The sequence below is a fragment of the Myotis nattereri genome (assembly GCF_964212035.1).
Source record: "Myotis nattereri genome assembly, chromosome: 4".
In the NCBI taxonomy this organism is placed as follows: domain Eukaryota; kingdom Metazoa; phylum Chordata; class Mammalia; order Chiroptera; family Vespertilionidae; genus Myotis; species Myotis nattereri.
In genome coordinates, this window is record NC_138079.1 from 24,929,800 (window position 1) to 24,956,862 (window position 27,063).

Here is a 27,063-nt window from a genome sequence, read left to right on the forward strand (position 1 = left end):
TGCCAAGACAGCTCCCTTTAATGTGCCAACCTGTTTGGTAAACAAACCCCCTTGTTTGCCTCCATGAAGAGGTGCACGTGTATGCTCACAAGTCCTTGGCGCTTAATAGGATAGGTAGGCCTCTGGAGGCATTCATGCAGGAGTCCATGGCGTCCAGTATTGTGGTTTGGCTTTTTCTCACCAGACTGACAAAGTCTCGCTGCCCTTTAAGCCCATGCGAAGGGAACCGCAGCCTGAGCCATCTGTCTAGACAGGATCTGTTTCAGAACTCAATTGTGTCTACAGCTGGATCAATGTTCACACGCTGAACATTGGCAAACACGCAGGTCTCGCATCTGAGTGAGCCTCTTAATGTCAGTCTCAATAACTTCTGGAGAACTGTAAGATTTGTGGATAAACATCTTAGAAGTGTTAATTTCATGGCATTTATGCATATTGTTAGGTGTGAGGCACTGTTCGAGTTGTTAGAACCCATTGGTAAATGAGAGACAAGGTTCCCGTGGCATTTATCACATGGAAGGAGCCACAAGCAATAAATAAGCAAATAAACAAATTAGAAAGTTAGATGGTGACGCGTTCTATAAATGAAACAAAACAGGGTGAAGTGAAAGGTGGTGGCTGGGCAGTGTCATGGGTGGGGGGCTCACTGATACTGGATATTAGCAAAGACCTCATTAAAGAGGCAGTGTTTGAGCTGAAGAGTGTCAAGAAAGGGTAGCCCAGGAAATCTGGGAGCAGGATGTTCCCAGTGAGCAGCCAGCACATGCAGCTGCCCTAAGGCAAGGATGATAATGTTCCAGGAGCAGAGGAACGGAAGCACAGTGAGTGATGCGGAGAGCATTAGGAGGTGGCTCGGGAGATGTGGGCAGGGCTAGATTACAAAGAGCGGTGTATGCCATCACCAGGAGCTAGCCTCATTCTAAGGGAGCTGTTGAAAGGTCTAAGCTGAGTGCATCATGACTTTTTTAAAGTTCACCCTAGGTGTGTAATGGAGAGTAGTGGGTTGTAGAGATGAAGAATTAAAAAAGAAGGACCAGATTGGAGACTATTGTGATAACCCAAGGTAAAGATGCTCTGGCTTTGACAAGATGGTGGCAGGGAAGAGGGGCAGAAGGAGATGGATGTGGGTTTATTTTGCTCGTAGAGCTTACAGATCTTGCTCGTGGTTTGGGTCAGGGAGTAGAAGTAGGAATCAGAGATAACTCGTGGGCTTTTGGGTTGTGTATCCTGTTTATCTTGAGGAGATGATAGTATTTTTCCCATTGAGATAGGTGAGTCAGGAGTGGGGGGAGGAGAATCCTGTTTTGACCATACTGAAGTGTGTATAAGATACCCAAGCGGAACTGTAAGGAGGCAGTAATAATATTAATAAAACTTAATATTATATTTAAGTTGGCCAGTTGGTTGTTGGCCAGTACCAGCTTTTGCCAAATAAACTTCAAACACTGATTTTATTTTTAACTGAGCACTGCTTTCAGCTATAGGCAGATAAATTTAATGCCATACTGACAGTTGTACAATTGAGACTGATAACATCTGCCTCTTCCTGTCTCTGCCTTCCTTTGTGTACCTCTGAACTCCTGATTAGATGACCAAGAAATTCCAAGGCAAGGAAACTTGCATTGCTTTCTGTGACCTCTCTCAGAGTTCCTACTTTCAATTATTGAAAAACAAAATAGCCCTCGCCAGTTTTTGCTCAGTGGATAGAGTGTCAGTCTGTGGACTGAAGGGTCCTGGGTTCGATTTCAGTCAAGGCTACGTGCTCAGGTTGCAGGCTCGATGCCCAGTGGAGGGCCTGTAGGAGGTAGCCGATCAATGATTCGCTCTCCATCATTGATGCTTCTGTCTCTCTCTCCCTCTCCTTTCCTCTCTGAAATCAATAAAAATATTTTTTTAATATTTTAAAATAAAATAATATAAAATAAAATAAACAAAATATGTTATTGGATAAAAGGGTGAGGGGTGGTGTGTTTCTTGACTGGTATAGCTGAAGACTATATTACAGACTGGTCTTTTCTGCCCTCTGAAGCCATTTTTATTAGACATGTATTTTATTTTGCTTTTAACTCGTGTGGGGCAGGGGCAGGAGTATGGAATGAGGGTGTGAAGTGAGTGTGTGGGTGCTTTTGACAAAAAGTGTGTTTAACTTTCTGTCAAGGATACATGAGGCTATTCTTTCTCAGTTATCATAGTTTTGCATGTTTCTTATCACAAGTCCTATTACTGGAAGGATTTAAAAATCTAGTATTGTCACACCACCTATGAGGCATACCTAACGTGTTCTTGGACACGTTAACAAAAGAACAGTAGGGCAGGGGAAATGGTGGTGTAACTAGTAGTGGGGATGGATAGGCTTTTACTAATTTGGGCTAAAACCAAATGAGTTTTCAAATTTCTAGACTCTCATAGGGGTTCCCGTGGCTCTTGGGAAAAAGCTCCATGGCTTTTCCTACTGGGAGAGGGCGGAGCACTGTCCCACATCTTTAGGACTCTGGAAGCCATTGGCATATCTTCCAAGGAAAAAGCAAGTCAGATCACTGTCTGCTCTAGCTTCTCAGCTGCGTCATGAGGCCCAGGGAGGCAGCCACAGGCTGACCCATGTGCTGGTGTGGGATGCCCAGCGAGCCAGGACAACAGAGAACCAGTGTGTCCCTGACTTTGTTCCCTCTGAGGCCATCCATCTGATAGGCCACTGGCTCTCATGGCCTGGAAGCGTTGAAAGTTGCCATCCTTCTGGTAGCACTGATTCTCAAGGATGTTTCTTGAATCATTGGAGCTGAGACGTTGAGGGCCAGGGAGGCTGTTTCTGAATGAGGAAGAGAGAAAGGTGTTCCAGAGGTCAGAGGCAACAAACCAAAAACTGTGGAATCCTAAGTGAGCTGATGGGATGATATAGAGATTGTTGACAAGTTCATGAACTGCTGTGGTAAGCCAGTGACTTCTGAAGTTACATTTGGCCAGACAGGCTTCGTGTGTCTGTGGTGAGCCGATGAAGGAGACAGTTGGCACCCACTTGCATGTTGCCGGGGTAATGGAGCCCCACTGAGCAGCACTAGAAAAAGTTAGGATCCAACAGGTCTCTGTCTGGTAATAATTTCCCCAGACATTCCTGTTGCTGCACATCAGTGACCGTTCAGCATCTGTTTTTTTACTATTGCATAAAGTTTCATTTTAGTTTCTGACAGTATGTATTTCAGATTTTCTAAATGCTTCACATTCCTTCTCTTTTACCAGCAGCTTGAATGGGCAGATTGCCTATTTCTAGGGGGATGATGGCTTTGTCCATAGGGGACCTTAATGGTTCCATTGGACCTTCATGATGGATGAAGAAAGCAGATGAAGAATGCATTGGGACCCATACCCATGTGTCTAGAGCTAAAAAGAACTGTAGGTGTGAGCCCAAATAAGACTCAGAATAAACCACTGGGGCAGGTTTTGCTTTCTTTTCTCGGAATAGCTAAGTAGCTGAGGGAACTCAAACACTTTGCAGTGGGAATATGTTTGTGTCCTTGGAGTGAAATGAGAAGTCCCTGGGGAATGAATGAACTGAATCAGAAAGGCTAAGTGATTCTCAAGGATGTTTCTTGAATCAGTGGAGCTACTAGTAAGTGAGACGTTGAGGGCCAGGGAGGCTGTTTCTGAATGGGGAAGAGAGAAAGGTGTTCCAGAGGTAGTAGTCCAGAGGACTTAGAGACCTTTATTCATTTTTTAAGAGGATAAATTTTTGTGACTTGAAGAATTTTTTAATGTATTGAAAGAGTGTATATACCAATGTCTGTAGAAGTTGATAACAAATTCATCAACTAATTTACTGTTTTGGTTTCTCCTACCAAAGATCTCATTTACTGGTGTATGTTCTAAGGAAGTTTTAGATTCAATTCAATATGATGTTTTTAACATATATGCAGATTTCACTACTATAAGTAATATTTGATTACCTATCAACATTTATTATGTACCTAGAATGGGGAACTAGATGTTGGGATCATTGCCACCTATTTCCATAAATATCTCATTTAACTTTAATAATAAACCTGAAATATTAATAATTTTCCTCACTTTAGAGGCAAGGAAACTGATGTTTTTAGGCATCAGGTGACTTTCAGAAGCACTAAGTGGCAGAACTGGGCTCAGTGTAGTGGAAGTCTTCTGGCGCCAGGACTAGCTTGTCTCCCTTTCATCTTCCCTTATTAATTACTAGCTGTGTACACAGTGGTATCTGGGTTTCAGGCACAAGCAGCTTCACTTAGCAGGATCCTGCTCAGGGAATTCAATAATCAGTCTTGCTGTGCTGTCCAGTATCATAGCCGCTAGCCACTAAGTAGGTGGTTATTTAATTTAAATTAAATGAAGTTTAAAATTCATTGTGTCAGTTGCCTCTCACACTTCAAGCACTGAATAGCCACCTGTGGCTGGGACTCCAGGTTGGATGGTGCAAACATAGGCCATTCCCACCATCAGAGAACATTCTATTGGACAGCACTGCCAGCGAGACTTGTTCCAATCCACAGCATTTTGTCTCCTGTGGTCACCTGCGATGCCTTTTGAAAAGTGATGAGTATTAGAAATGATCCAACAGCTCCCCTCTCCTGCCTCAGTGCTGTGCATCTGTCTGTGTACTTCATGGTGTGCTCACTTTTTCTTCCAAGGAGGAAGTTGGCCGGATATGGAAACTGGAACTGCTTAAAGAATCGGATGGGCTGGGAATTCAGGTTAGTGGAGGCCGAGGATCAAAGCGCTCACCTCACGCTATCGTTGTCACTCAAGTGAAGGAAGGAGGTGCCGCTCACAGGTGACTAGTTAACTCTCTTACTTTCTCTTCCTTCTTATCCTCTCCCTTCCCTGTCCCTGGGCTCTGGGACTTCCACTTGGTCAAAGCACTGGCCTTTACAGTTCACAAGGGTTATGCTGGAGCACAGAGAGACATCAGGCCTGAGTGGTTCTATTTAAACCTACCTCTGAGCACAGGAAGCGGCTAATTGCTGGGGATATTGTAGGCTCCCCAAACCATCAAGGAGAAATGGGATTTCTTTCTAGTCCACTTTGAGTTCCAAGCGAATGCTACTTATCCTAACTTTTGGATGCCAGTCATATGTGGTTTCTTATCCAGACTGTGCCAGATAACAGAATACCACATCCTGACATCCTAATTTCCAGAAGACAGTGGCTAATGACTTGGGAAAGTGACTGGTTTTAAATTTGACCACAGTTCACATGTGGTGTCAGGACTCTACGCACACGTATATACTCCTATCTCTGTCCTGCAAATGTGACGGGGAAAAAGTAAATGTGAACCTTTCTCCTTGTGACCAGAAAAAATTCATACCTCAAAACTTTTCCAGTCTGAACAATCATCTGCAATAGGAAGAGGGACAGTGCTTAGGCAGAGCTCGTACAAAAAAAGAAAGTCCTGTTGTAATTACAGGGATGTAGCGGTCCCCAAATTTAAGGTATACCCTTGCCATGCTAGCTCATTGCTACCCTGTACAGTAAATCCTCTCTTAACATCGATAGGTGCTGCAACTTTAAGCAGAACAATGTATAACAAAGCCAGTTTTACCATAGGCTAATTGATGTAAACAAGAGTTAAGTTCCTACAGCACCTCGTAAACATTTTAATGAAACGATGTTGAATTAAATGTTATTCAAGGACCTGCTGTACATAAGGCATCTCCTGTTTGCAAGGCACGGTGGGGTATGTGCATGTTGCATGCTCACATGTATACAGTAGGCATATAGAGTTTCACCGGTGAGGAAGGTGAATGTAGTGTTCTGGAATTTATATTGTTCGGGCCAGGTACCCTGATACTGAGAGAGATATGGCAAACCCGAACAGTATTGGCCTGCCCAAGGCCAAGAGGGCACTCAGAAGTAGATCTCATGAGGTGGAGTTGAGGGAGCTGAAGGTTATTTAGTATAAAGAATGCAAAACTAACGAGAGAACCAGGGTACAGACTAGCAAAGTGTTTCCTGCTCATCAGTCCTCTAACTAGAAAGTAGGCTAATCACTAAAGTAGAGATAAGATTTACTACACTTGTCATTTATCTGTGTGACAGTAATTATTGAAGAATGAAGCTCGTTTTTATCCAGGAGAGCATCATTAAATTCCCAAATGATGTATGCTTTAAGTAACTCCCATTGGGTAGTCGTTTTCCCACTAATCCTAGGCCTTAGGTTCTAGTCTGTCTTTGGAAAGTTGGCAATTAGGAAATTCCTGTGCCCAGAGATAAGCTTACACAGAGCTGTTCTTGTCTGTTTTCTCTGTGAGCTGTTGATAGTGGGTTTCTCATTTCTTTGCCCTTAGCCGGGAGTTGTGTGTGGGTCTGTCTGTCTATCTGCTTCTGGGGTGTTTAGTTCACATGTGGGCATTCTGGTCAATAACAGGAGAGCAAGATGGAATGAAAGAGGGAAACGAATAAGGGGATGGGAATAGGTATGATCTCGGTGGTGCTGTGGTTAAGTCAACCCGGGATTTCTCAGCCTCACAAGATTTCCTGCCCCTTATTTATCAATGAAGATGAAAAATGTCTGGCTCCTTTGGGATCATGGGAGACCAGACCCTTGGGGGGCTCAGTTGGAACCCACGAGACTGTTGATGTACCATGAAGGGGCCTGCCCAACCCTCTGGCAGAGTGTGCCTCCCCAGACCCTTGACTCACCCTAGGGGAGCCAGTTCCCATGACAACTGTGCTTATGCCAGCCCAGGGAAGAAAGCTCTGAGTCAGCTGTAATTTAATTGAAAGAAAAGAAAGAAGTAGAATATTTGTACACCTACGTTTGTAAACCAGTCTGATACCTGCAACAGCAATAGATTAGTTTCTTTCTTCATTTTTGTGTTCATTCTTCTGATGAAGCTTGGCTGTAGGGACACAGGATGAAAAGGAGCTGAGAGACTTTATCCTCAAGGTCCTACAACCCTGTGGGCAGGAGGAGATGGACAGACACATGCAGTGTGGTGTCCCAGGTGCCACAGAGGAAATCTGGCCAGGGGTATGCCACCTGGAAGAAAGAGGGCATGGGTTAGGGAAGGATGCCTTTGCTCTCTTTGTGCTCAGCTCAATGAAACACTAAGGACTGAGTCCAAGGAAGGATGGCAAATAGGATTAAGAATGACTTGACTATCCTATAACCTTCAGGGCTGGCTTCCTCTATCATGGTCTCCACCCAAATGGGACATTTCTTTGGCATTAATCCCAGGTTACATGGTGGTGACTTCCGAACGTGCCTGTTATGAGGTGACCACCTAAGATGACAGAGCATACTCCTCTGAGTGGGAACCTGGACTGAGCCAGACCAAAGCATAAAGCACTCCCATCCCAATGCTTCTGGTTGCCCCTGCCTCCTTTTAGCCTGGTTTTAACTGTTTCCTGTCACCACCCTCCCGGCTCCAGTACAATGTCCCTTCTCAGGCCCAGGATGTCTTGATAAGGGAGTTTTCTCCCATCTCCGTTTCCTCAGGGATGGCAGACTGTCCTTAGGAGATGAGCTGCTGGTCATCAATGGTCACCTACTGGTCGGGCTGTCCCACGAGGAAGCTGTGGCCATCCTTCGCTCAGCCACTGGAATGGTTCAGCTGGTCGTGGCCAGCAAGGTAGGTAATTTTGTGCTTTTTTTGATATTTCTGATGGTAGTGTGAACTTGGAGCCCTCCCCAAGCACTATCCCCTGTAAGCGGGGGCGGGGGGGGGGGGGAGATGCAGGAGGCAGCCGATTGATGATGTTTCTCTCTCATCAATGTTTCTATCTCTCTATTCCTCTCCCTTCCTCTCTCTAAAAATCAATTAAAAGCAACAACAACAACGGGTTTGCTTGCTACACCTGGACTGTGAGCAAGGCTGTAGTGAAAGAAAAGGAACGGAAAAAGAAAATTCCCTGTGCTGGAATATATCCATGGGGTTAATTTACTGAATCCACAGATTCATATTTAGGGAATGTTTAAGCCCTCTCATATATTCAAAATTCATCAGGGTTTTATGAAATGTGACTAGGGAGGGAGGAGTTTTAAAAACTTTACCTCTCCTTCTTTCTTCTTAGAAAATACTGACAAGAACTCTCTAAAAACTAGAGACCAGCAAACCCCCCGAAATTCGGGAAGTTTTTCCCATTCAGTTTCAAAGGGTGAATAGAACTGAGAATGCAAAAGCAAGATAACAGTGGGCAATGAAGCCCCTTTATAGGTCTGACCTTAATGGAGTCTGGTTCCATTTATTTTCATTGACTTTGAAAAGTTGTTCAAGGGCTGCATTTATTGCAAAGACATCATCCGTCTCCACTTTGACATTATGATTCAATGAGCAATCTGATCTCTCTCATGAACATATGCCAGTGAGATGAGCAGAGGGGAGAGGAGGATACGGTGGGTATTTGAGCTCTGTGCTAGGCCTGGGGCCACAGTGATGAGCAGAAATGGTGTTCAGTTTGGGGAACTCTCAGATAAGCGGGGGAGATAGACAAGTCATGCACTGCAAGGCAGTAACAGAAACAGTAAAGGACATTAGAGAAGAAAGGGGAAATGGAAGGCCTCCTGATGGGATCCAGGAAGGCCTGCGGGAAAGGGTACTCTTTGCCCAAGTAGGCCTTAGTCATGAGAGGATGGGTGGTCTAGGCAGAGAGGGCTGCTGGTAGAAAAGGCAGTGATAGGGCCAGGGACAGCCTGGGCATTTGGAAGTAAATGTGGCTGGAATGGAAGGAACGATGGTGGGAGATGAGTTTGGAGAGCTGGGCAGAGGCCAGCTCTCTAAGATGTTGTCCTCTTCAATGAGGGATTTAAACTGTATCCTGAAAGCAAGACAGGGGAGGGCATCAGAGGATCACAAGTTCAAGGATCTTAGATTAACCATAGAAACATTCATCTAAGAAACACAGATTCTTCAGGGGGAAAAATGATTTGTGTTGAAATTGGGTGCACACCCCTGACATTTGAGGTGACCTTGCAAACCTGGAAGTGTGGAATATATGTTCCATATAGTGTTCAGGTTGGGAGCATGTGACCACCCATAGCAGCCTCTGCTGGTTTTCTTTGACCTTGACCTGGAACTGCTGGTGCCATCGTGTAATTCTTGGACCTTTGCGTTCCCATAGGAAACCTCTGCCGAGGACCTCCTGAGGTTAACGTCCAAGAGTTTGCCTGATCTGACCAGCTCGGTAGAGGACGTATCCTCTTGGACTGACAACGAAGACCAGGAGCCAGACGGGGAAGAGGACGAAGGAACTGGCCCGTCCTCCATCCAGGGAGCTGTAAGTGCCTGCGGTTTCCTGGTGGCTCTGCTGGAGATGGAGTGCTGGGGTCAGGGATAAAAGCCTGAGATGGTGTGATAGGGACCAGGACGGCAAAGGACCATGGTTGCATTTTTTTTTCTTCTTTATTTTATGTTAGAATATTCCAGAAAGATCTATGAGGGCAAGGCTTTTTATTTAGGAAAAAACATTGAAACTAGAAACATGATAAGAGAGCAACTGGGTGTTAAGTTCAGTGAGCATATCAATTGGTAGGATGCTTAATAATATATATACAAGGGTTTTATTGCTACTCTTGATAGAGTGTTTGAGAACTGTTGTTTGGGAATTTAAACTGAGACAGTGATTCCTGGTTGAAAGTGGAATGTTAAAATAACACCATAACTCATTCATGCAAAGCTGTATAGATAGGTCTTAAATTTTTAATCAAACCAGAACTCTCCATGGTGCGTAGCTCTTCCTTACACAGCCTCGAGCCCATGTGGTCTACTCTTCAGGCGCTGCCCGGCATAGTCGGGAGGGCTCTCGGTTAACTGTGGCCACCGTGTGGCTCCGTGGTCTCTGCTTTGTATCATTTTCTGTTTAAACTCTCGGTAGCCCTTATTCCCCATCCAACCAGCCCCGGGCAGGGTGCTCCCTTTCTGCCATCTGGAACCCCTCAGAATTGCTTGGTCAGAGGCTCTCTCCAGGGGGGTTATACTAATATAAACTTCTGGTAGTACCCAGCTCCCATCATCACCAATGTCATTATCTTTTTTAAAAAAAGCTACCAATTAATCACATGGTTTTATATGCTTACTAGAGGCCCAGTGCACGAAATTCGTGCAAGGGGGCTTGGCCCTTGCAGCCACTGCTTGCCTCAGTCCTCACAATCCTGGCTTGCCTCAGCCCTCGCAGCCCTGGCTTCGTCCAGAAGGTTGTCCGGAAGGAGGTCCAAAAGGTCGTTCAGCTGACCAGTCTAATTAGCATACTATGCTTTTATTATTATAGATCATTGTGGTTTTTCCAAAGGAATTTCAATGCATTCTGCCCAACACACTTTACTTGGGGAACTTTAGGTGGCCTTTAAGTCTCACACCCGCAATCACCTTGGAGGCTACCTCACCCCCCTCTGCTTCTGCTCCATAGGGGAGTAGAGCACTCAGAGAGGAGGGGACACCGGGCTTCTTCCCTGGCTTACCCCCTGCACCTGAACACTGTCCTTTGTGGGCCATTCTTTTGAGGTCCGGTTTCCACCAGGAGAACCGGGCCTGAGACAGAGCCTGGAAGACCAGGAGATGGGCAGCTGGAACAGATCTTCCGGATGTCACAGTCTGCCCTCAGGACCTTATAAAGATGCTGAACTACTGAAAAATATATATATACAGGGTGTCCCACAATAACATATCTACACTTTAGTGGCTGATAGCTCAATTTTGGAAATGAAATGTATTTTAATAAATACTGCCTTTATAATTCTTTAAAGTATGTGTGTACATTTTGAGGGGCACTATATATATGAATACTTTTAGTTCTATGTGTACAATCCAAGGCTCTTTGTTTTAGAATTTTTAAGCACTAATGAACCACCTTAAATGAAAGAAACCTGGTGCTGTTTAGTCAACTAGGTTACCAAGCCCTTTATTCCACAGATGAGAGGGATTAAACCTGCTGCCAATTCCACTCAGACACTGACTGGCTTTGCACCTGTACGTGGTGGTGCGCTCCAAGCGCTTAGGCTGAGCATGTGTAATACAACCGCGAGGCCTGCCAGGAGCCCCCCTGTGATTTATTTTTCATGGCTACAATACGCAGCAAATGAGACTTTCCTTTCAGAGAGCCCCAGCCATGCTTCGGATAAAACCATATGGTGAATATCAAGTTTGAAGAATGGAGGCAGGCAAAAGGGAAATGGGGATGGGCGGTGAAATTCCAGTCATCTGCGTGATTGTCACCCATCTCGCAGCGGTCCGCGCCGGGGCGGGGGGGTTGTGGGGGGGCTGGCAGCAGGGTTAACTGGAAACTTGTTAAATACAAATCCTCACCTTACAGAGGGGAGGGGGTGGCATTCAGCTGGCTGCTCAAGGCCACAGACTTTCCATCCTAGAATCGTGTCCCAGTTTGTCCGTACCCTCGAAGGAAAGACCCCCCCGACACCCCCCCCCCCCCCCCCCCCCCGCACTCTGTGACTTCCTCGAAGCTTCAACTGGCCGCACTGGGCACTATGCCAAGGTGGAGCTGGTTCCTCCAACCCCTGCTGAGATCCCTACAGCTACTCAGAGCTTGAAAAAAAATAGCAGTGCCCAAACTGGCAGCATCCAGCAGCTCACAGTTAAGGAAGCTCTTCCGAATGGTTTGATGGCCTCTGAGGTGTGGATGTGGTTTTCTGTCAGTGAGATCATAGGCAAGCGTGGCATCACTGGCATAATGTTTGAAGATCAATCTTTAACATCTCTTTCTTTTTTTTGTGTGTGTTTATTAGTTAAATGTTCTTGGACCATGAGTGTTCAGAATGGTATTTGAATTTTTAGAAAGATATATTTTTAAAAAAAAACATGACAAATCCTCAGGTCCCACCCAAGACCTGCTGAGTCAGAACTCTGAGGGTGGCATCCAGCAGTCTGCTTCTCAGTAAACCTTCCAGGTGCTTTGGACTCGGGCTAACGTTTGAGAATGTTAGAGCCCTCCAATAAAACGGCTGTGGCACTTCTGTTCTTATTGGCTACTCAAGAAGGGTATCCTTTCTCAAGTGTAAATGATTATAGTTCTTTTTTTCCTTTTTTAATGAGATTTTTCAGGGGGGAAACGATCCCTGCTCTGGCCTTCTGAGGGAGAGGCTGCTTTTAAAATGAAGAGGAGAAGAGGCCCAGTGTAACAGGGCGTGAAATGGGTGATGCCCTTCAGTGATTAGGAGCCTGTCTCCCTTTTTATATTTTTAACAACAAAAAAATAAGTACTGATTGCCTTTGCAAATCTGCTGTTGTCAAAGCTCAGTGAGGAAGGGTTTGCTTAGCACATCCATCAGCAGACCTGTCTCCGGCTTCCTCTGACATCAGGGAAGCAGTGCTAACGTTGTTGGAATCACTAGTTTGGGAAGATCTTGGAAAACTTTGAGGTGATCAGGGCTTAAGCAGGAATAAAGGACCTCATCTCTCGAAAGGAAAGGGGAGGCAAGCTGGACCTCACGACTCTGTAAGTCTGACACTGGGGTTTGAGTCTTTGCTTGTTGGCAGCATCCAGAGGTGTGAGAGCCCGGGTAACAGTCTTCAGGAGAAGTCAGCATCCTCTCGGGTAGATACCTATCCAGATGCAAAGAGAAAGGAGAGGCGCTCCTGTGTTGTTTGAATTGAATAATTGATCAAGTGTTCACTCTAAATGTTTCCAAAGTGTCTGGGTGTTGAGAACTTGTATTGCAGCGTCTGAAAGTACCATTTTGGATTAAATCAAGCTGCCCTGGATGGGAAGTGGGCATGAACTAGACTTTTCTGGTGAATTGAATTTAGAGCTTAATGCAAAGACCAGTGAGCACCAAATGTGCATTAGTATTAAAACAGGAAGCTTCCAGCGTCTGACTGACAATCTGATCTTCACAGAGAGAAGCTACTAATGCAGAGACACTGGCAGGACATATTGCATGATGGGGTCTAGGCATGAAGGATGTGTGTATCTGGGAAGACTTCCTAGAAGAGGTGACTCTTAACACAGATTATAGTGATACGTTTGTTCATGTGACAGTTTGGTTAATGTCATCTTTCTCTACTAGTAGAGGATCCATGGGGATAGGGCCCACATCAGCTTTGTTCACTCCTGTATCCCAAGTGCTCACTGTTAGCTCTCAGCATGTATTATAGGATGGATGGTTGGTTGGACAGGTGGGCAGACAGGTAGATGGTTGCTATAACTTCTGTGATTCCTAATGCACCTGCAGACTCCTCAGAAGATTTGGTTGTCTTCCACTGACTTGCCCGTCTTCCCCAGCACACCATGAATTTAAAATAGGCATGACACATAGTAGGTGCTTATTATTTGTGTCTGAAAACTAGAAAGTCTGTCTGCCTTTCCCTTCTGGGCGTTTCATCTCAGACACAAATAGCAGTGATGTAGCAATCGTTTCTCTGAGTATGGAATTGGAAGGACAGTGTCTCTTCCTTTGAAGTAGGACATTTGTGGCAGCACCTCATGAACAAATGAGTAGATTTCATGTTGAAACCTGCGAGCAGCTACAAAGAGAATTTCGGGCTTGATTTTTAACAAATCAACAATAACGACCAAGGAAGGAACTTCCCCAGGGAGCTGGTGAAGTGGGATGTGAGTGAAAAGACCAGGCAGAAGGCACCAGGAAAAGGACCATGGGCCTGCCCATCTCTAAGATGTGGGTTCTGGCGAATCGAGCTACAGTGCCAGAGCTACAAGTCCTTGGGGATTAGCTGGTCCAAACTTTGCATTTTATAGGCTCGACATCCGTGGTGAGAGAGGCCTCTGAGCTCCACTGATAGCAAGCTTGTTCCCCGGACAAGTCACGTTATGGCTCTAGTCAGCTACGAGGGAAAGGCAGAAAAGAGACAGGAAAGGAAAGGTGAACACACCAAGAAAAGCATTTCCATGATGTAGCTGACCATCGGACCCCCAGCTTTCCCACTGGAGGGGCCTGTTTGGCAGGTCTGAGTGGGGTGGGGCCCAGGAGACTATTTTCAAAAGCATCCCAGGCGCTCCTGATGCTCGCCCACATTTTGAAGGGCAAACCTTTGGGAGATGGTGGCTGCCGGGGGAGCAGCAGGTTCAAGCACACCCTCTGTTGGCCATATGGCCATTTCCATGACACAGTGCAGAGACTGGTTCCTCTTGGCCGAGGACTGGATGAGGCCAAAACCTCTATGTGCGTGGTTTTGAGATCAGGGGAGGTTTTAGGCTCCCGACTGCCTCCCTCCTTTCTATAATTTAGGATCGGGGTGTGAGGCCAAGGTGTGCGCGGTGCGCACAGGAAACCTGGAGGCACAGGTCTCCCAGCCACACTGGGTCTTGGTGAGCACAGGCCTGCTTGCACATCGAGGTTCTCACTACCTCATCGGACACCCTGGTGCACAGACTGCAGCTGTTGATGCAGATGCTGTATTATCCCGGCATTCGCCCGAAGCTGGCAGCCACACATACTTGACCCCAATTCCCCAATTGTACCTTTTTCTCTCCACTGCCCCCAACTGTGAACTTCCTCCTCATTCCCCTCAAAGTCCCAGACTTCCCCACGTAGGTCTCAGTTCACTTACACATTCCCTGAGCCACACTTCCGAGGGCACGGCCCTATAGAAGATGTTGCTTAAAGCTCAGTGCCGTATGTCGCGTTGCCAGAGCGAGATAAGAAAGACCAGGCTGCAATTACTGCTGGCCAACGAAAATAAGATTTACGCGTGGGGTGGCTTTGGTTTGGTTTGGTTTGGTTTCAGATTTAAGGAGATGAAGTGATTATTTAGATGGGTGGGAGAGGGAATACTAGTTTAAGATAAGAATAATTATTTGGCCTGGATGAATTGCCCAGGAAACTGCTGAAGTTTGAATTAGGCTTATTCCCAGGGCACAGTTTCCGGGGCCTGTTCCAACTCGCTACCTGGCTCAGTGCTGCATTTTCATCCCAGCAGTTTGCGTTTCTCAAGGAAGTAAACAGCCCATGTGATCTGCGTAGCAAAGCAAATGCGGTTCTTCAGCCTCGTGCGGCAGTGGTCTTCCAAGTGGGGTGAGCACCCTGGGGACGGATGGCCATTTCCACGTGGGGGGAGCCCGCTGGCCCCTTGGAGTGTGGGAGGAAAGTGCTAGCGCTTAATAGAGATGTTCATCTCCTCTGAGATTGTTTTGTGCTTAATCGTGCATGTGTGCATTAGTGCGGTAATCCTGGGCTAAATTGATGACCCTGTGTCGGGAGTGCCTCCTGCCTCACAGCGAGGAGCGTTGTGAAATCCCCTGAGCGTGCAGTCAACTTGTTAGTGTCGTTCAGGTTTGAAAAATTCCTGCAAATTTCAGTGAAAATAAAACATGGGCTGCTGGAGCATGTAAAAATCTCTTTGCCCTCCAATTAATTTATTTTATGCAAATAATACCGTAGAAGTCTCAAAGGGACCTCTCCCTTCAGGGAAGTTACTTCCTGTCCATTACAGGATGCCTTTCAGCACTGCCCCCTGTTACAAATGCTCCTTCTATATCACCCCGACGAATTGAGTTTATCTGTGTGTGTTTTTGGGGGGCGGGGGGCGGAGTTCAAATCTCTAGTTCTCACATAGGAATGTAAAGTAGGATATATTGACTTCAAGGAAAGTGGCAGTTCAGAAATGAAACTGAAATAAAAATGTCTTCTGCCGTAGACAAAATGATGGCAGTTACACAGGGAAAGCAGTAGATGGGACTCATTTATGCACTTCTATCTGAGGTAATAGAGCTAATTCGTTCATCAGTCTTTAAGAGAACAGGAATCGTTGAGATGTATGTGTCTCTTGAGACTTGAAATAGAGACGGCGCTGATACACAGTCAGAGTCTTACTCCGTAGGAGAAACAGGATCTCCCCACTTAGTTTCCATCCCAGTTACTGTGCTGGTTTTTATAAGGCAGATGACGGAGTCACCTCCGACAGTGCATGGAGTCACCTCCGATGGTGCATAGGTCAGGTAGACTAATAGGCAATGAGTGCTCAAAACAAAACAACACACACCTCATCTGAAGACTTCGTGAGCAGTGGAAGGGGTGGAGTTTTTTGGTATCTTTCTCTTTTTCACCACACCTTACCCAACACGGTAGTACGCAGCTGAGAAGTAAAAACAAAGCAAAATGCAAGATAGTGAAGGTGCCCTGTGGAATCCAGGACAGAAATTTCTCAAAGAAATAGAGCTGCTTAAAATGAATAGAATTCTCCCCACCCAAGTGTTTGCTTGCCTAGGTCTTCGTTTGCTGTTTGTTTGCTTGGTTTTCCTTGCTCAGCTTTTTACATAAGTGACTGACTTAGCTCAGTGAATGATATTTGCAGAAAAGGTAAACCATGCCTCTCCCTTCTGGCTCTTGCTTGGATTTCTTCACTTGAAATGACTTTCCCTCCACTCCTGACAGGGACTCAGAAGCCCCTCATTCCTCAAAGAGACTTTCCTAATTGCTCAGCCTTCTGTCGTCTCGACTTTCTCTGATTGCCAGTCTCATTTGTCATCCGTCCCATTCTAGCACTTAAAAATCAGAAAGATACCTCCTAATTTATATAAATGGGTAAGGTAGCTAGATTTTTCAAAATGTGCTGGTAACACTGTTGTTTCAAATTTATTTCCCCTAGAAACAAATATGTTCATGAACATTTGGGAGATTATCTTGTAAGCTAGTGGTGGCAAGTAGGTGGCCTGCATCTCACACACACACACCACCACGACCACCCACCCCCTTCAGCTACCAGAGCAAACATTTCTAATTCTTCCTAACATTCTTCCCACTGATACCAGATACACCCTCAGAAGTTGATAAGCTGGCATTCAGGTACCCACAACCAGGCTCAGTATGAATCAACACAGAACTCAGCAAGCTTGACTTTGTCACCATGTGAGCCAGGTGCTTTGGGAGATACGAAGACACAACACAGTCTTCCTCTCTTGTAATAATGTGCTATATTCCATAATGAATTACATTTCTTTCTGTATTTTTTGTATTCCCCTGTTCTGTGCAATAAATTCTTAGGAGCCATATGCTATATAGCAGCGGTCGCCAACCGGTGGTCCGTGGACCACTGGTGGTCCGTGAGGTTCGAAAGGTTGGCGACCGCTGCTATATAGAACCTAAGGGAGGGTTATCTTATTCCTTCCAGGGATCAGGGAGGGTGCAGTGGATGGGGTGTTTGACTATTCCATGGGTTTCCACAAGAACGCCCACTAAAATGGGTAACATTCTAGAGCAGAAAAATAACATGTACAGTGGTCCACCAGTAGAAAAATTTAAAGCCTGTTCAAAAGTAAACAAACAATCTATCAAGTGCAAATGTTTAGCCCATGCTTTTAGTTCCAGACTAAGGAATTCTGACATATTTTACAGGTGCTGTGACTCACTGATGGCTTTACATTGAGTGACAGAGCTTTTGAGGGCCCCAGTTTTTGTTTTAAGGTCCCTGAAGTGGTGAGCTAGACGGAAACTACACTGGAGGTGAAGAGGTGGGTTTGGAAGCGTTTAGCCCAAAAGCAGCCAGAGCCTGGACAGAGGGAGAGGGGCCATGCAGATGGGAAGGTGGGAAGCAGCATTGTGACTGGTCAGTGGAGGAAGGGAGCATGGCCCACTGCCAGTGGGCGTGCTGGGCCTTGGGCTTGCCACTTGGTGAGCCAAGGGCTCTGTGGTGGTAGAGAAGGAGGAAGTTACTGTCCTCCTCACTTTTTTTTAAATTCCGAAGGCGGGGCTGATCTTAAGCAATATTTACCTTTGAACCCTCCAGCCTCCAGTTATCTGCTCCTCCTCACTTGCTGGCTGCCCTCTTCACAGGTTGCCTGGACCCTAGTCCTCATACTGTTCTAAACTCCTGCTGTGGTAGCCACAGCCTCTCCATCCCCTAAGGTTCTGGGTTCCCAAGCAGCCTCTTCTTCTCCAAGTCATTTTCTCCCCTGACCCCCCTGTGCCATCATCAACAAAAAGACCGCAACACAAACAAAATCCTTCCCATTTCTCTCAGGCCCTCTATTTGTGAGTACATCAATCTGATTAAAGCAAGGACACTTAGCAAAATCTGTGAATTTTAAAAAGAGAATCCTCGTCTTTTCAAATGAGTTTCTTATGGGTATCTTTTTAAAATGAAATTGAAAGTATAATTCCCAAAGCCTGGATGGCAAAGCTGTTTTTAGAGGAAATACCTCTGTAGACCAGTAAGCCTCCCTCCGGTTGCAGCTTCCTTGAAGACGTCTGTACTTGTCAGTGCCTTCCCTTCAGCGTGTTCAATTATGGCTCCTAAAAACTCTCCCGTTTGTTTGCAGTGACCTTGGATAGGGATGGGTAGATGAGGGTATGAGCCATTCCTGTAAATGAGAGGTTGGCAATTGTAAAGCTCAGATTGTAAACAGTTCAGGCTCTCCTGGCCAAACAGCATCTGTGAACTCCTTGATGTGGGGCCTAGTGCAAAAGCAGCCACAGGCAATAAGTAAACTAATGGCCATGACTGTTTGCTAATAAAACTTTACACAAACAGGTATTGGGCAAGATTTGGCTCCCGGGCAGCCCTTTGCCAATCTCTGCTGTCCATGATCATGTGTGAGCCTGGGACAGCCTCTTATTACTGCTGTCCATGTGGCCTCCACAGGCTCATCTCAGCTTCCCAGCACTTGCTTCACCAACTAGAGGCCTTTAGAAATATCTCTCAGCAAATTGGCATGAACCCGACACCACTCCTGGAAAAGGCAGAATTCAGAGTGCAGCTCAAGTTGTTCTGGAAAAGGCAGCAGAGGGCCTTAGGGAAGACTGCCTGGTACTTCAACAGCCGCCCAAAATCTAACCAGTGTCTGCAACAGGACCAGTTACTCTTCATCTGAAACCTGCCTACGTGGTGTGCCCCATTAAAACAATCCCTTTCTGTTACACTAAGCCCCGTAATCACGTAAAACTTCCTCTGAAACATTTGTAGAAGAAAACCCCCCGGGAGAACCTGGCGTGTGTCTACCGTTGCTGCTGAATTGGAGTTGACTCCGCTGCTATAGTTGGCCGCCTCTGACATCCACCCCTTATTTTCTTTCCTGCCATTCCTTCTGTTTACTTCTTCGGTCTCTTTTACGTACCTTTTCGATAGCCTTCCTCCCTCAACTTTTTGTATATCTTGAGATGTACACACACACGCACACACACACACACAATTTTATCACTGGAATTTCGGGAAAGGCATATCCTAGTCCTGCTCCCGGAGCTGTGTGCACTGGGAGCCAGCAGCCAGCTCCGGCTGGTGACCAGGGGTCTGCCTGTAGCAGCCAGCCCGCAAACCCAGAGAATGCCAGCCCCACAGTGTTCTTACCCACTAACTCATGGGAACATGGCAAGCGTGAGATTCCGGCTTCGTAGAGTCTGTATTAGCTTCGATTTGAAATCAGTACCAAGAGGGGACAGATTCTCCTTCTTGCCGTCTGCCTGTCCTATAGCTTTTGGAGAACGGAGAGTCACTTGAGGACACTGACCTCTCCTTGGGAAGGTGACACATGCAGATCCATCGCAGGAGGGGATAACCGCATCAGTGACTGACCACATGCCTAGTTCTTACAGGTGATTTATTTGCCTGGACTTCCTAAGGGACCAAGAGAGCTATTTGATTTGCATGAATAAAAATCATCCAAATCACCCACAAAGTGGGCTCAAATTGTTTGGGGATGATACGTGGGAGGAATCTGGAAATGGGCTCAGCTAGAACAAGGACAATATTATTTCATTGGCCAAGCCACAGTCCCAGAGCCTCAGTGGACACCGGCACCGCTCCACCCAGCTGCCTCTGAGGCTCTGCATGTACCGAGCATGCTGGTGCTTGGCGAGTTTGACTGGTCGGTTTTACTGTTTTCCTCTTCAGTCCTGAACTCTCTCTGTTGGAAAACATCACGCCTAGGGTCACAGTAGATTTGTGTTTTAATTTCTGCAGCCTGCCCGCGGGCTTCTTGCTACTTGGGGGCCGATTTATGGTTGTTCTCATTCCCTTTTTCTGAATAGTTATTTATTCCCAGCCTCGGCCTCTGGTTCTCCTTTGACCATTCAAACATCTGCCCCAGGGACTTGGAAAACGAGCTTCCTTTGGCAGCCTGCAAACAACCCTGGTGTGGCCGAAGCATGAAAGGGAAACCACCAGGCTCCACTGTCCCGAGGATACTGACCAGGGAAGGAGCCAACACGGCTTCCTAGGGATTTGGAGCCTGGATGTCTTCTGTCACATCTGCAGATTATTTTTTTTTCAAGTGTTAGAAGTCATAAAAACTGGGTGCAACCAGTCCTCCTCCTGTTTTCCTTGGGATCAGATGTGCTTGTGCAATGGAAATGGTTGGAGATAAAAGCCATGCTTTGCATGGTTTGTTTGCAAGGCTTCAAGAGTTAGCTGAGAAAGACAGATGACGCCCCGGAGTTCGACAATGTGTTAGTCACGGTGTGTTCACGGAGACCTCATCAGCGCTTTGGACAGCGGTGACAGCACATTTCTAAGTACCAGACTCTCAGTGTGGACCAAAGGGCCTCTCTCGTAGTAGATGATGATGTTTGCTCCCCACCCCCAAAGCCTAAAACTTGCCAGAAGCTAAAGCTCAATTTCTGTGCTTTTTCTCGTCCACAATTATTTCCAGCCACATTGTCCAGTGCAGCTTTTCAGAGGTTCTGCACTGAGATAAAAATGTCAACGTAAAGACACTCGGGTCGTTAAAATGCCAACCAAGTCAAATCCCCTTGCAAATTATAACCTAGAGACGTTAAAATCTAAGGTAATTAACGTCCAAGCTTAAATTCCCTTGACCTTTTGAGTTAAAAACCAAAGCACTTCATGGCCTCCTTCAATCTCTCCTATTTCTTATTTTGCTCCATCTTAACTAAGGATATATATTTTTTAATTTTATTATGTACTAGAGGCCCGGTGCATGAATTCGTGCATGGATGGGGTACAGCTAGCCCCGCCCGGGGGCCGGAGGGGAAGGAGGGGCCATGGGAGGTTGGCCGGCCGACCTGCCCCCTGCAGTGCATGTCATAGCGACCAGTCGCTTAGGGTTTTATATATATAGATTGGTTTTGGGTATACAGCTTAGTGGTTAGACAATCATATACTTTAGTGCTCCCCTTGATATTTCTAGTGCCCCAACTGGCACCACACATAGTATCAATATTATTGACTATATTCCCTATGCTTTGCTTTCTTCCCCGTGACTATTTGGTAGCTATTAGTGTGTGCTTCTTAGTCCCTTCACCTCTTTCACCCAGGGCCCTAACCCTTTTCCCCTCTGGCAACCATCAGTCTCTCTGTGTATCTATGAGTCTCTTTCAGTTTTGTTGTTTATTTAGTTCTTTAGTTTCCACATGTAAGTGAAATCATATGGTGCAGTATGCGTCTTTCTCTGGCTGACTTATTAACCAAGGAGATTCTTGATGTTGGGTGCTGGGGAGAGGTAGTGGTTTTCAGCATCTGTAGCCTGGGCTGTTTGCCCCTGGAACAAATATGGCTCTCTCAGCTCCAAGAAAGTTGAATTTGTTAAACAGCAGGTCTCTTGTGTGCTTTATTGTTTAGTGAAATGGAGATGGACAAAGAGTAAATAGACTCACAATGGTATCAAAACATTGGCCTCATACCCTTGACATTTAGAAAAATGCGACAGTCCCCAGCCCCTGGACAGTGGTCCCAGGCAAAATTCTGTTCCCAGGAACTTACTGAATTTTGCCAAAGGCCATGTCAAAAATTGTAAAATGTCTAAAATTTTTCCGCAGATGAATGGATGCTGGCAGGAGACATGAGACTCCTGGGTCAGAGACAAATGGCATTGTTATGGCACAGCCGTTTTTTGCTTTCTCCAATCCCAGCCTAAGATTCCATCCAGTTTCGAGCTTCATGTTTGCATAATCTCCTCCTTGTCTCCTCCCCCTCCACCCGCATACACACAAGTCCTTTGGGAGTGATGCAGCAGGGCTCAGATAGGTGGACACACAGTGGACTTGCTTCACAGCTGAGTAACCCTGAGCATAGACAACCTGAATCTTCTGTGATGGGCGGGGAGCAAACCTGATTGCTCTTTGCTCCAGAGCGGGGCATTATCTTTATCCTTCTGGACAGTATACAAATCTACGGCTTCCTCCTGAGACATTGTCACTCTACAAACATCTGTGAAATAATAGACAACCCACAGTACAAAGAGCCTGTGCTTCTGTTCACAAGACACAGGAATGGGAGAGACCCTGGAGAGATGTCTCCCCACAGGCTGAGCAGACACTCAGTAATGTCAAACAAAGGAGGGTCGGCGACGACAATATTCTTCTCTCAAAGCTGCCACTCGGTCTGTAGCAGTTGTTTGGAGTCTGTGACTATGAATTTAAACTCAGCTTGCAGGAATCTTCCCAATCTGGGTGGAGGAATCAACCTAGTTCTATTTACTGTGCTTTTCGTTTATATTCAAGAGCTGCTTCTTCTTCTTCTTCTTCTTCTTCTTCTTCTTCTTCTTTTTAATATGTTTTTATTGATTTCAGAGAGAGAGGGAGAGATAGAAACATCAATGATGAGAGAGGATCATTGATCGGCTGCCTCCTGCACGCCCTCTTCTAGGGATCTAGCCCACAACCCAGGCATGTACTCTGACCACAAATAGAACTGTGACCTCCTGGTTCATGGGTCAATGCTCAACCACTGACCCACACTGGCTGAGCTCAAGAGCTTCTTGCTTTGCACTCACACTTTGAGACAAAAGTATGGGGCACCGTGGTGTGCCGCATTGGTTGTGGATGGTGTCCTGGAGAGAGCTTCCACATTCTCAGAAGCAGGCATTTTCCGTCCTGGGCCACATTTTCCATGTCCACTGCCTGTGGACATAGAAGGGCTTAGATCGGAGGAAGCCGATCTCTCGCCCCTGTTTATTCAGCTCGAGAAACACCCTCTGTGGATTCATGAACAGACCCGTTGTTGGTGACTCTGAGGCGTGCTTCCGGAATGAGCTAGTGAGGACGAATGCCTCTGCCACCCCTCCTCGGCAAGTCGCCCTTCCATGGGTTTTGAATGTCCAGGGGTCAAGCCGCGTTGCTTTCTGCTACATATTTTTGGGCAGGAATTGGAAATGCCTCTAGTGTTTCACACCTGTCTCCTTTTGGGAAGACTCACTTCGAGTTCCTGTTTAACCTGCTGCTTGGATGGACCCCTTTTTTCTCTCCTCGCCTTGCTGGCTGAGCCTGTGAGCCTTTTTTACTTCTGCTATTCCTTTACTTTCTGACGTAGATATGTTTTTCTAAAAACTATTCGAGACTCTGTCATGTGGGGCCCATCGTTGTGAAAGAGATGAATCGATGAGTCCCCTGTTTACTAAAGTATCCATTGTTCAATTGTATCTCCACCACCACCACCTCTGACTTGGTTAATTCCACTCAGGAAATAGCCTGCCACCAGACCAGCATCAAGTTCTGGCCTATTATTGTCCCTCCTGGCTCCCATTTCTCAGGCCACTTCCATCAGGGCAACAAAAATAACTATGTCCTTTTAAAATTTACTCAGGGCCCTAGCCGGTTTGTCTCAGCGGATAGAGCGTCAGCCTGCAGACTGAAGGGTCCTGGGTTCGATTCTGGTCGAGGGCACATGTCCGGGTTCCAGGCTCGATCCCCCAGGAGAAGGGGGTACAGGAGGCAGCTGATCAATGATTCTCATCATTGATGTTTCTATCTCTCTCTCTCCCTTCCTCTCTGAAATCAGTTAAAAAATATATACATATATATTTACCCAGGAATTTTTTATTTTATTGTTTTCCTCTTTCTGGTCTTCCTCTCCTTTAAATCTGATCCCTCTGGGTGTAGTTGTCCCAAATCCTCTTACTCGGACTCTTTATCTGCAGTTTATAAATCACATCTCTCATTGTTTTCCAGGCCTGAGACCCCTGTGGGGAAGTTCTTGCATTCTGTTCTCTGTGGTTTTACCTCTCTTCCTCGGTTGGATTTCCTTAGGTCCCAGTCACGCTTTCTAACTAAGGACTGGCTAAGTATCTCCCCACTTTTGTAATGCTCACTTTAAGAACAGTTAAGCACATCTCCCTTTTCCTTACACATTGTTCTACCCTGGACTTCACGATCTCACCTTCCCTTTGTATATGTCCAGTCTGTCATCTAAGATCTCATCTTCTTAAGGAAATAGCTCTGTTCCTGTAGCAAATCATCAAATATTTGTTCTCTCTTGCACTGCTTCTATTCTGCTTGTAAGACCAGAGCATGTCCTCAAATTCTCTGCGGTGTCCTGGCAACCCTGATTTCTGAAAGCTGAGTTCTCTAAGCACATGCCTTTGAAACTGTCTTCTTCCTAGTATAATTCGTTATGCCTTCAAATAGGTATACATCATGTATATTCTTCAGCATAATTATGTGGACATTTTTACTCTCTAAGTCAAGTAATAGAATTTGTACAGTGTGGTTATATAAGCGAATAGTATTTTTTAGTATAGTTATTTTTTAATATATTTTTATTGATTTCAGAGAGGAAGGGAAAAGGGAGAGAGAGAGATAGAAACATCAGTGACGAAAAATAATCATTGATCAGCTGCCCCCTGCATGCCCCCTACTGGGGATCGAGCCCACATCCCAGTCATGTGCCCTGCCCAGGAATCAACTGTGACCTCCTAGTTCATAGGTTGATGCTCTACCACTGAGCCACGCCTCCCAGTCTAGTTGTTATTTATGACTCTTGGAATATATTAAAGCTATTTATTTGTTTAAATAAATAAAGCTGTCTTCTTACCTGTTAGGTTTTAAATAACTTTATGGAGTTTTTTTCTTCAACTTCAATCCAAGAAGCTGGCTTTGTGTGTGTGTGTGTGTGTTTTTGTTCCCCATTTCTTTTGCTTTATTTGTTAATTAAATCTGTTACCTGCTATAGGTATGAAGTTGAAATGTATATGGTGTCTAGAGCTATAATCATAGTCTATGCAATTACTAAATCCAGAGGCACCCTAAGACCTGGTAGGGAAAAAGCTTAAGGTTTTTGGTTTGGGGTTTTGTTTTTGTTTGTTTGCTTTAAATTTGTTTTTATTAATTTTGGAGAGAGAGAAACATCCATGTGAGAGAGAACCATCTATTGGCTACCTCCTGCAGAATCCCTACTGGGGATCGAGCCAACAACCTGTGCATGTCCCCTGACCAGGAATCAAACTGGTGACCTTTGGGTGCATGGGATGATGTTCAACCAATTAAGCCACCGAGCCAGGGCTATTTTTGTTTTTTTAACTAAAGCTTCACTATACCCCCGTTATACACATTAGGTACTCTCCTAGTACTCTCACATGCATTCTTATTTAATCTTCATAGTAAACCTATAAGATAATTACAAGGTAATTTTAACCATTTAGAAATAAGTACTTTTGTTCCTATTTTATGAGGTACATGTGAATTTCATTAGACTGCATACACTTCATGTGTCTACTTCATACAGAGAGTGAGACAGAGGCTTCCACACTTGCTGGTTAAATACCTGTATTCTGAATAGACGACAACTCTCCCTCACATTTTGGCTGGTGGGCTACTTTGGTGCAGCTGCGACCCTCATTCCCCATTTTCCATCTCTGGGTAAGCTCAGGGGAGGGCAAGGAGGACTGGGGCGGTTCCAGCTCAGTCCTGCACGGACTAGGGCAGTGGTGAGTCACAGAGGCCCAGGTCCTGTCCCATGTCCATAAGCCTGAGCTTTATGAACTCTCTAGGTGACTCTGATGAACACCAAGGCTTGTCTAGGTCATCCCGACCCTGGGAATCTCCCTCAAAATCAGTTAAAACTGGTTTGCTTTCAGCTGCTTCTTATACGACCGGCCTTACCTTCATCCCAATTGCCGAGAACCTCTGTCAGCGAATGTGTTGTGTGTGCAGACCGAGCTGCTTTAGGGTCTTCCTCAATTCCAGTTTAGGATTCAGCTTTCTCAGCGTGGATCCATTTCCACACATTTGTCTGCTGACTGACTTCTAGAATGTCGCTGCTGTTGTCGTCTACTCCCTTTGTCCTTGTGGGGATTATGTCTTTCATTTTAAAAATCTCTTCCCTATCATTTTAGTATGGTTTCAAGACGGAAATCTGCCTATCTTTAATCGGAAGCCTATGTCATTTAATTCTTTTGTTTGTTTCTTTCTTTTTTGTCATTTAATTCTTAAATCAAGCTTCATTTTTCAGATGAGAGGACACTGAAGTTCACAAATGTTGACATTAATGTTCCTGAATTGCTAATAAATGATTTGTGCCCAGGCAAGTGGATTCGTAACCCCTCTGCCCTACCACCTCACAATAAAACCAGGAGCTACACATTCTTATTCATTGAGAGAAAATCTCATAGGTTACAGGTGTGGGAACAGAGACGCTCTAATTGGAAATTGGCGAGTTCTAGCCAAGTCCATTAATATAATGGCTTTGTTGTATGACACGTGAATTAGAAATCGCTGATGAATAATAGATTGCATTAACTGTTTCTCTGAGTCAAAGGCCTTCCAGGGGAACTTTTTGCACATTTCATTTAAGAACAACTAAAATGGCATCATTTCCAGAAGAGTTTGATTTGTTCTGTGCTTCACAAAACAAAAACAACAAAAAAAAAACACACAAGAAAGGGGGGACTTTCTTAGAGTGTGGGCCTTGTCAGACAGTAGTCCTAAGACTAAAGAGAGGCATGTTGTGATCAAAATTGCACTTCGTGTGTTGCTGCTCCCTACAGTAACCTGGAACTAATGTATCTAAGCAGCCTACTTCCTGTTTTTTGAGTTACCAGCCACCTAAAAACATGCCAGGCCAGTTTTCGGTTACAGAAGGACATGCTTTCATTGAAATCCAGAGCCCTATGCCAGCACTCTGAGAGGGGTCTGAAATGAGATTTCACCCCTGCCTGGAGCTCTCCAGCGTATCTTTTTGCAACGCTTTCCGCAGTGCTTTGCAAGATCTCTGGTCCACTCTTAATTGGTTTGAGCTAGGCTTTCCATAGTAATATGACATACAGTCTTTATCAGGAGATTTCTTTGGTATAATAAATCTTACTGGTATTACATAGATCATAGAAACCAAGTCTCATTTCATTCTCTGGTGCATTTGAGGACTAAAAAAGAAAGTAAAAGATTGTTCTTTAAGGCTGTGATTCTTCTAAACCACCTCCCTGAAAATCAAGAAGCGTTCACGGCGTTTGTGTTTGCATCACACAGACTCA

The 27,063-nt window shown here is 45.4% G+C and overlaps 1 protein-coding gene across 1 annotated transcript in view; it reads left to right on the top strand.

Moving 5' to 3' along the window:
- PDZD2 (PDZ domain containing 2) overlaps positions 1–27,063 on the top strand; it is a 327,492-nt gene that overhangs the window by 254,552 nt on the left and 45,877 nt on the right. Inside the window, exons 4-6 of the mRNA XM_081088887.1 lie at positions 4,650–4,792; positions 7,460–7,592; positions 9,082–9,237. Of these exons, the coding sequence (XP_080945013.1) occupies positions 4,650–4,792; positions 7,460–7,592; positions 9,082–9,237 (432 nt within the window). The remainder of the gene's footprint in view (positions 1–4,649; positions 4,793–7,459; positions 7,593–9,081; positions 9,238–27,063) is intronic.